The sequence below is a fragment of the Engraulis encrasicolus genome, chromosome 12, assembly GCF_034702125.1.
Source record: "Engraulis encrasicolus isolate BLACKSEA-1 chromosome 12, IST_EnEncr_1.0, whole genome shotgun sequence".
Classification (NCBI taxonomy): Eukaryota; Metazoa; Chordata; class Actinopteri; order Clupeiformes; family Engraulidae; genus Engraulis; species Engraulis encrasicolus.
Genome location: NC_085868.1, coordinates 21,902,276 through 21,912,275, shown reverse-complemented (window position 1 = coordinate 21,912,275; position 10,000 = coordinate 21,902,276). Strand labels below are relative to the sequence as shown.

Below are 10,000 nucleotides of genomic sequence, written 5' to 3'. Positions count from 1 at the left end.
GAGGTGGCGTGCGAGGGCCTGCGTGTGTCCGCCTCCCCGTCTGCCTCCCCGTCTGCTACGGGTGTAAATCACAGCTTCAATGACGATACGATTCAATATCGATTTCTTAAGGCAGCAATTCGATTATTTTCGATGCTTCAGAATGCCCCACGATACGATACGATACGATTTGATACTATTCGATTTTTAACAGCCAGGGCTTTGGGGCAGGGGCCATCAATTCAATTATTTTCGATACTTAAGAATGCCCCACGATTCGATACGATACGATACGATACGATCGTCAGCCATAGGATCAATGCATCGATACATATTTATTATTGTTCAAGAGAGTCCTTGTGCACAAGCCTTCAGCAATGCAGGTGCAGGTGTGAGGCAGGAAAAGGTGAACAACGATGACAATTCAGAAGACGCCGCACACTGCTTACTGTTGTTTTTTTTTACTTCATCATTCGGGAGCAAACAACGCAATAGTGAACCCGATGACACACTGCGAAGCGAAACGCTCTGTTCGCTCCCAAAATAAAGTAGGACAAAACAACAGTAAGGAATTTACATATTGATTATTATTATTTATTTACGGCCCATACCGTCCGCCTCCGTGTTTGGCGTGTGTGTGCTTGGCGTCTGGAGCTCCTGCATGACGGTGGTGGCCACGCTGAGGCTGGAGGGGTCCGGGGGCACCACCCACACGCCCACCACCTCCGTGGAGCACGAGGACGGGGCCGTGCCCGGGGGAGGGGTCTGGGTCTGGGGCAGCGGCGGCCGGGGGGATTTGGCCTTGAGCTTCTATTGGACAAAGAGGAGACAGGAAGTGAGGGTGGGGGAGCATGAGAGGCGTATTAGGCAAACAGAAGAGTGACGTTTGGGACATGTGTCTCTGTTGGCTAAAATGAGTAAGGTGACCAATGAGAGCAAATTGGATTAAAGTAGTATTGAAAGAGGGATGGGTGTTTCCATTGGTCGAGACCGAGAAGATACAGGATGCAGCATGTGGCGCATAACGCTATTGGCTCAGAGGAGAGGAGGTTTATTTTGTTAAGATTGTGTTTGTCTTTATTGATTTCATTGAGGACAGGACAGTAGGAGAGGTGGACAGGAAGCGAGTGGGGAGAGAGACGGGGAGGGGTCGGCAAATGACCCGGGCCGGCATCGAACCCGTGTCGCCGGCGTAGCAGCCCAGTGCCCAACCATTACAGCCACGGTAGGGCCAGAGGTGTTTCTACTGAGCAGATAACTATTACAATCTCAGAAGTTCAGTTGTAACCTTACAAAGACAATTTAGAAAAAAACGGTAACACTTTATTTTAGGGATACATCTATTAGCACTAATACATACAATGTTCCTGTATAAGTATCTTGTAAGGCATGTACAAAGCAAAATCAAACATTTGTTAGGCATGTATTCACAAATGTCTTGTTCATGCACAATAAGGGATTTATTACCAATTTAACCTTAGTAAGGACCTAGTAGGCCTTAGCATTTGCTTAGTACATGCCTTACAAGCAATTTATGCAGGCATTAACATTGTATTTATTAATGCTAATAGATGTACCCCTAAAATGAAGTGTTACCAAAAAAATAAATATGCAACATTGAAGTGAAAAACCATCCACCATACAATACAACACAAAACAACACGGTAGGCCTACAGTACACATGACTCAGTACATCACCAGAGTATTACAACAAGGGGAGACTAAGTTGAGCACAAGAGGCCGTATGAGAGGATTCTATTGGCTGAACAGGATACAGGAAGTAGGCCTAATACGAAAGGGGATTGGAGAAAAAAGGGGCAATAGGAATGCAATAATGCAGTAATACCTGAGTTATGTATGCATTGGGGGTGAACGCCAGTGCATGTGGAATGTAAATAGACTTGTGGAGAGAAACATTGAAAACGTAAACAAATCTCAAAACACAGTGAGGATTCAACAAGGGTCTAGCTTCTGAGCTATTCCGCAAAAACACAAGCAGTGAGTTTGTTCATTTGTTATTGCTGACACCACTTTGTTATTGCTGAAGCCACTAGTTTCTACACTATATCTATTGTAAACATATCTTACATATCTCATCTGTATGTTTCTATTATTGGTGTGCATTGGCACTGCCCTTCTGATTCGATGTGATTACGATTAGGGAGGTAACGATTATAATGATCATTTGCAGAATCGGTTATCGAACTGTCCGCGCCTGCATTGAGGTGCATTGCCGAATAGATTATTGCTGACACCACTGGTTTCTATACTATATCTATTCTATTCTACCTGTATACGTATCTGAGCACATCATCTGTATATTTCTATACTATATATATTCTACACACAGTGTATCTGAGTACCTCATCTGTAAACCCTATAGTATAGCCATTCTATGCATATCTGAGAACCTCATCTATTAGTGTGATATGAATTGTCTGAATAACAGCTTCCGTAGGATTTTTGTGCTAAAATTGATTTTTTTGCATAATTTGCTTTGTTTGGGGTCCTACTACTGAAAAATGATGGGTGTCGAATTTTCTGACCTCGTTATACCCCTCCTCTAGGGCGCGCTTTCTCGCCCTGGCCAGTATAGCTACCGAACCCATATTTCTACTAATAATGATCACATTTTCACAATCTTGGTGTCAATTTCAGGGTTATTGATGATGCTGAGTCTAATCTATACTGTATTCTATACATATCTGAGTACCTCATGTGTATGTTTCTATACTGTATCCATTGTATACATATCTGAATACCTCATCCGTCAGTCCTTCATCCTCTGTCTCCTCTTCCTCAATGGTGTCCTTTTGGATGTCCGATGGTTCCAGACTTAGCTGCACGCACACACACAGGCACGCGCACACGCACACACACACACACACACACACACACACACACACACACACACACACACACACACACACACACACACACACACACACACACACACACACACACACACACACACACACACACACACACAGGGAAACAGTAAGATAGATTTGCCATACATTTCTGATAATAGTTTTACAGTACATGTTGAGGTGTATGCGGGTGTGCACGCATGCGCTTGCGTGAGTGTGCGTGTGTGTGTGCATGTGTGTGTGTGTACGCAGACGTGTGCATGTGATTCTTACTTGTGGTCTGAGTGGTGATTTTTCCACAAGACTCAGCGAAGACTCAGAAGAGAATGTCAGGCTCCTCTTGAATCGAAAGTCTGACAACACACACACACACACACACACACACACACACACACACACACACACACACACACACACACACACACACACACACACACACACACACACACACACACACACACACACACACACACACACACACACACACACACACACACACACACACAAATAGGCAGAATAAAGTATAGTATAGTAGTACAGGTATAGTAGATGCACAAACACATACACCAACTCAATCTGTTCATGTGTGAGAGACACAATGTAGTAGATTAGATTTGAGTACAGTATTAGATTTGTCATTGTCATTACATCTGTTCGGATACAGAGTAACAAAATGCAGTGTGTGTGTACGTGTACGTGCGTGTGTGTGTGTGTGGGATAGAGACATAGAGAGATAGAGATAGAGACAGTTCATAGAATAACAAAATGCAGTGTGTGTGTTTACATGTGTGTGTGTGTGTGTGTGTGTGTGTGTGTGAAGATGTTTCCTGTATCCTTAATGATGCATTTCCATAACAAGATGTGTCTTTTGATCAAAATAGTTGTTGGATTATTCATCATATTTGGTTCCTACTGATTTTAACTTGTAATGTGGAATCAAGTAAAGTACATAAAATGTGTGCGTGCGTGCGTCTGTGCGTGCGCATTCGTGCGTATAAATGTGTACACCCACTCACCAGTGCTCCTGCTGGGTGGCAGTGTCCTGCTGTGCTTGTCGCCCGCCTCCAAGTTGGCCCCGCCCCCCACCCCCAACCCAAATCCCGCCTCCTTCTCCTTCTTCTTCTTGCGATAGCCGGAGAACATGCCCTTCCACAGCCACTTGTGTTTGGGCCTCTGCAGAGACGAGGGCAGTGTGTGTGCGCCCGCCACCACCCCCGACCCAGCAGGTGGCGACAGCGCCGCCAGCGTGTGTGTTTTGCGCGGCGAGAAGAGACCCAGTCGCGTCGTCTTTTGCCGCGTCGTCACGTTTGTCTCCACCACCTTCCCAGCATGCACCTCTTCTAGAGCAGCCGCCGCCGCGGCCGCCACTACCCCATTTTCCATTACCCTTGACCCCACTCCTCCTCCGCTGACAGCATCAGTGTCCTCTTTCGACCCGCGGCGCTCTTCCACGACCACGGCGGCGTCCACGTGCGCGTAATAGTGCGAGGAGGGCGCGTCGGCCGTCTTTTGAGGCTGGGTGGTGTGTGCGGTGGGTGGCGTCTGGGTGGTGGCGTCCTTTGCGCTCGAGTCACCCGGAGCGTTGCTGACGTTGCCGGCGTCCCCCTGCGTTTGCGTGCCCGCTTCGTTACTGTCTGCCCGCGCGCCCTCCAGACCACCTCCAGATGACCCTGATGACCCCAGAATGACCTCGCACACCAGCGGCACGGAGCGGACGCCGGGGTCAAAGTCCACTTGGCAGCAGGTCGTCAACGCTGCGTCAGGGTCAGGGTCAAGGTCAGGGTCAGGTTCGTGACCTTTAGTAGAGTAGAGATTAGAGTACTTTTATAACTTGTATTACTTTTATTTTAGTACTTTTATTAATCCTCAGGGAAAAAAGGTGTCTGACAGCTTACATACAGTACATACACAAATGTAAAAAACATACACAAACACCTAATACAGATTATTGCACATTGCAATAAACATAAATAGCACACACTTGCGTAAAGCAATTAACCTTCACAGTTCACATAAACATACCCTTTCTTTCTCTCTCTCTCTCTCTCTCTCTCTCTCTCTCTCTCTCTCTCTCACACACAGACACACACAACCACACACACACACACACAGACTCACCCAGCTTAGGCTTGGGCGTAAGGTCGTTAGGGTCGGCGGCCTCAAGGTCACCTTCGGGCTTGGAGGACGAGCCGTCAAACAGGTTGGGGTCAGAGTTGGCCTTGGAGTTGGAGTTGGAGTTTGAGTTGGAGTTGTTGTTGGCGTGGATGGCAGGGCTGCACGGCGGGGTGAGGAGGCTCTTCTCTATAACGCTGAGCCTCCTGGCCACCTCAGCACACATGCACAGCTCACACATGCACTTCTCCTCCGCAGCCGCAGATGCAGCCGCAGCGCCTGGCGTCGACGATGCGGTGGCCGCCTCGGACGTGTGTGATTGCTCACCTGTCGCGGTGTGCGTTGCGGTGTGCCTGTGCCGATGCCTGTGCGAGTGTGCGTGTGCGTGTGTGAACGAGTGCGCTCGCGGCAATGCGCCCAGGCGTAGCCGGATCTCGTTGCTCTTCATCCAGAACTCCTGGATGACCTCCGACCTCCTGGCCAGACGCCTCTCAAGGGGCTCGGACGCTGTCGTCGCCGCCGCCGACAACGAGGAGGAGGAGGAAGGCAAGGGCAGGGGGGGTGTGTGTGGCGCAGGCGGGGTGTGTGGCGGCGTGTGTATGGGCGTGTGCATGGATCGCTGCGGCGTGGAGGTGTGCGTGGTGAGCGTGGGGGAGGAGGGGTTGGTGAGGGTGTAGGAGGAGGCGCCGCCAGCACCCCCTGCTAGGAGCACCGTGGAGATGGAGGAGGTGAACCGAGCATCACTCACTAGAGGACAGGAGAGGGAGAGAGAGAGAGGGAGGGAGAGAGAGATTGAGGGAGGGAGGGAGAGAGGAAGAGGGAGAGAGATGTGGAGGGAGAGAGACGGAGACATAGAGGAAGAGAGGTGGAGGGAGAGAGAGGAAGACAGAGAGTGTGTGTGAGAGAGAGAGAGAGAGAGAGAGAGAGGGGGGGGGAGATAAAGGGAGAGAGAGAGGGGAGAGGTAGAGGGAGAGAGAGAGAGAGGTGGAGGGAGACAGAGAGGTGGAAGGAGAGAGAGAGGGGAGAGGTAGAGGGAGAGAGAGAGAGAGGTGGAGGGAGACAGAGAGGTGGAAGGAGAGAGAGAGGGAGAGAGAGAGGTAGAGAGAGAGAGAGAGAGAGAGAGAGAGAGAGAGAGAGAGAGAGAGAGAGAGAGAGAGAGAGAGAGAGAGAGCGAGTGAGAGACAGAGGTTGATGGAAGAGAGGTAGAGAAAGGAGGGATGATTGAAATAAGAGAAAAGTCAGACAGAAGGACAGTTGGATATTAGCAACCAGAGTGAAATGAGACAAAGCTGGAAAGAAAAGCAGGTAGACATTTCAACTCGAAATAAAACTGAACACAAAGTGTCATCCAACAAGGACGTAGCAAGTACTCAAGTAAAATTCTGCTTACTTCACTCAACTGCTGTTTTGTTGCTAAATTGTTAATGAGTGCTTTAATAATACATCAACAAATTCAACGGTGCTATCAACTGTATCAATCTGTCAACCACAGATTAACTACCAAAAACTATCAACTTCATGTTCATAGGGTAAGATGACTGATAACCAATGTTGTACTAGGCTGCATGAAGGATGTACAGGTCAAATTAGCTTTAAAGGAACAGTCCACCTCATTTCAAGAAATTGCTCATATGTAGTTAAGTCCCAGTAAAATATACTGTACAAAGGATTTTTCGTCTATGTGTTTGCATTGTCTAGTTTAACAGTATAGCCAAATTGAGCGTAGCAATGCAAGTCTATGGGAGTAAACAAAACATCATCAAATGTACTTATATACTACTAATAATTGTAAATTCACCAAAGTGCAAACCGGCTATTTAATCCCATCCTATGATCACTTTTGGCTTAATGCTAATACTCTCATTTACTTCCAGTGATCATGCAAAACTATGTTAATAATTATGGTACCAATAAATCTAATGACTGAAAACACAGAAGAAAATGATATGCACATTCATGAATAATGCTTGGAAATACTGCAAATATGTGAAAATCAAAAAAGGAGAGCTGTTCCTTTGATATTTCTAAATGAGATTGGGAGATTGTGATACTGTATCAGAGTGCATTGTGGGTAAAGAACAGGCTTACCTGACTCTCCCTCTGGAGAAATAGGATTCTCTGGCTCCTCCACATCACTGGGCTCTGTATATGCAACACACACACACACACACACACACACACACACACACACACACACACACACACACACACACACACACACACACACACACACACACACACACACACACACACACACACACACACACACACACACACACACACACACACACACACACACACAAACAGTCACGCACGCACGCACGAACACATCCCACACACAGACACAGTTAGCTGGTTTTCCATTGAAAAAGTTTTACAATATATGACTCGCCATGCAGAATTAGAAGGGAACATGCATTTAGTGCAGATATTTTCACAAGATCACACCGTTAAAAAATAAAAAATCGAACCCTAGTTAGCCTCTGCACTTATTGTTCTGTATATTTCCTTAGCACTTTGTTTCATCTAGTGATGTCGGCTATGATTATGTCCTTGATTGTAAAAGTCACTTTGGTAACAAAAAGTGTCTGCCAAATGCAATGTAATGTAATGTAATGTAATGTAATGTAATGCAATAAAGATCAGTTTGTCAGGGCCCTGCCGTGGACTAACGGTAGCACTGGGTTACTATGCCGATGACCCGGGTTTGTTCATACACGGGTCATTTGCCGAACCTTCCCCGCTCATTTCCTGTCTCTCTGTAACTGTCCTCTCAAAAAGACCAAAAAATATATATATATAAAAAAAGATCAGTTTGTCATCACAGGTAGGGGAGGAACTACCTTTGACCAATAGTGCTTCATCTTCTTCAATGACAGGGGAGGAGCTACTGTACCTTTGACCAATATCGCTACATCTTCTTCAATGACAGGGGAGGAGCTACTGTACCTTTGACCAATATCGCTACATCTTCTTCAATGACAGGGGAGGAGCTACTGTACCTTTGACCAATATCGCTACATCTTCTTCAATGACAGGGCCGAGCCACACCCCTGACAAACGCTCTCTCTCCCAGGGAGAATATTCACCCTCTACACACATACGCACGCGCACGAACAGACGCATGCACGCATGCACGCACGCACACACACACAAACACACACACATACAGACACACAGAGGAAAGAGGGACACACAAGAAAACACGCAAGGATTGGAACATCGAGAAGAGAAGAGAAGAGAAGAGAAGAGAAGAGAAGAGAAGAGAAGAGAAGAGAAGAGAAGAGAAGAGAAGAGAAGAGAAGAGAAGAGAAGAGAAGAGAGACAAGAAAAGAATGACAAGAAAATTATGGACTGGAGGCCCCTTGGGTATGGTGATTTCATCTCATGCCTGAATTCAAAGCTGAAATCAGTTTTATTGTCAATGTACTAAGCACACCTAGGAATTGAAATCGTGTTTTTTATTGAGATCCAACTTTTCATGCATGAAAAGTGCAGTTTTCCCCGTCATAATGAATATTTAGAATTTGATGGTGGTAGTAAGTATTTGTGAAAAAGCTAACATTCATCAATGGGCAGCATTAATTGTGGAAATAAATCACAAAAAATATTACACAGTGCACCTTTAAATCACCAGCATGACCCTTAGGGGCCTCCATAGGAAACAGGAAGTAAATCTCATACAGGAGGGGCGGGGTCAGGGGTCTGAGAGTATGGTTACCTAGGATACGTATTTACTGTACTGTAGGTTAGAGAAGTGGTTCTTAACCTGGGGTGCGGGCACCCCCTCTGGGTGCGCCAGAGATTTCAGGGGGTGCGCAGAATTTCGTTTGTGTTGAGGTTGTGACCAAAATTCTGCTTCCAAACATATAATTAGGCCAAATCAAGACACAATTAAAACGTGTTTTTTGGTCATTAAAGTATTGATCAATGTCTAAAGGAAGAATCATTGTAATTAATCACTTAGATCATTTTAAGTGCGTAAATACATGTAGAAGTTTTGGTTAGGGGTGCGCGGCTTGTCTTTGGCACAGGTTAGGGGGTGCTTCAAGAAAAAAAGGTTAAGAACCACTGGGTTAGAGTACAGTAGGAAAGGGATTTTAAATAAGCAGTATTAGGAGTCCACACACACTCACACTGTTTCTCAGTCACACAACACTCTGCGCGCGCGCACGCTCACACACACACGCACGCACACACACAGACACGCGCGCACACACACACACGAACAGGCACAGGCACAGGCACATGCACGCACGCGCACACACACACACACACACACACACACACACACACACACACACACACACACACACACACACAGTAGTAACATACTGACACTCATGTTCAAAGTTTAACTACGCACACAGACAAACACACACACACACACACACGCACACACACACACACACAGTAGTAACATACTTACACTCATGTTCAAAGTTTAAGTACGCACACAGACAAACACACACACAAACACACACACACACACACGCACAGCGATAAGTAAACAAACACAAACTACAGACACAGACAAATACACACACACACACACACACATACACACAGAACACACAATAAACAAACACACACAGACACACACAGACACACACAGACACACACAGACACACACACACCACCTCACACACACACACAAACACTCACCGTCGCTAGACTCTAGGCAGTCCTCCTCCGACTCGACCGTGTCTCCCTGCGCACCGTCCTCCCCCTCTCCTCCTCCTCCCCTGACCTCCTTTCTCACGCGTTCCTTCTTCTTCTTCACATTCCTCCGCAGCTCGACGTGCATCTCCCTCCTCCTCTCCTCCGCCAGTTTCCTCTCTGCCTCCCTCTCTCGCTCCTCTCTGGCCTGCAGCTCCTCCAGCTCCTCTAGGTCCGACTCTGAGCTGCAACCGAACCAAGGAATGAGGGAAAACAAGGAAGATGACTTTGGGTGTGTGTGTGTGTGTGTGTGTGTGTGTGTGTGTGTGTGTGTGTGTGTGTGTGTGTGTGTGTGTGTGTGTGTGTGTGTGTGTGTGTGT

At 46.8% G+C, this 10,000-nt stretch overlaps 1 protein-coding gene across 1 annotated transcript in view; it reads right to left on the bottom strand.

The window, feature by feature from the left end:
- Positions 1-10,000, bottom strand: part of mical3b (microtubule associated monooxygenase, calponin and LIM domain containing 3b) — a 69,745-nt gene that overhangs the window by 16,175 nt on the left and 43,570 nt on the right. The window contains exons 22-31 of the mRNA XM_063211856.1: positions 9,627-9,865; positions 7,964-8,053; positions 7,050-7,103; positions 4,968-5,708; positions 3,954-4,645; positions 3,866-3,923; positions 3,123-3,202; positions 2,742-2,819; positions 591-789; positions 1-55 (exon numbers count right to left, since the gene is read on the bottom strand). The exon at positions 1-55 is cut by the window's left edge and continues 121 nt beyond it. Coding sequence (XP_063067926.1) covers positions 1-55; positions 591-789; positions 2,742-2,819; positions 3,123-3,202; positions 3,866-3,923; positions 3,954-4,645; positions 4,968-5,708; positions 7,050-7,103; positions 7,964-8,053; positions 9,627-9,865 — 2,286 coding nt within the window. The remainder of the gene's footprint in view (positions 56-590; positions 790-2,741; positions 2,820-3,122; positions 3,203-3,865; positions 3,924-3,953; positions 4,646-4,967; positions 5,709-7,049; positions 7,104-7,963; positions 8,054-9,626; positions 9,866-10,000) is intronic.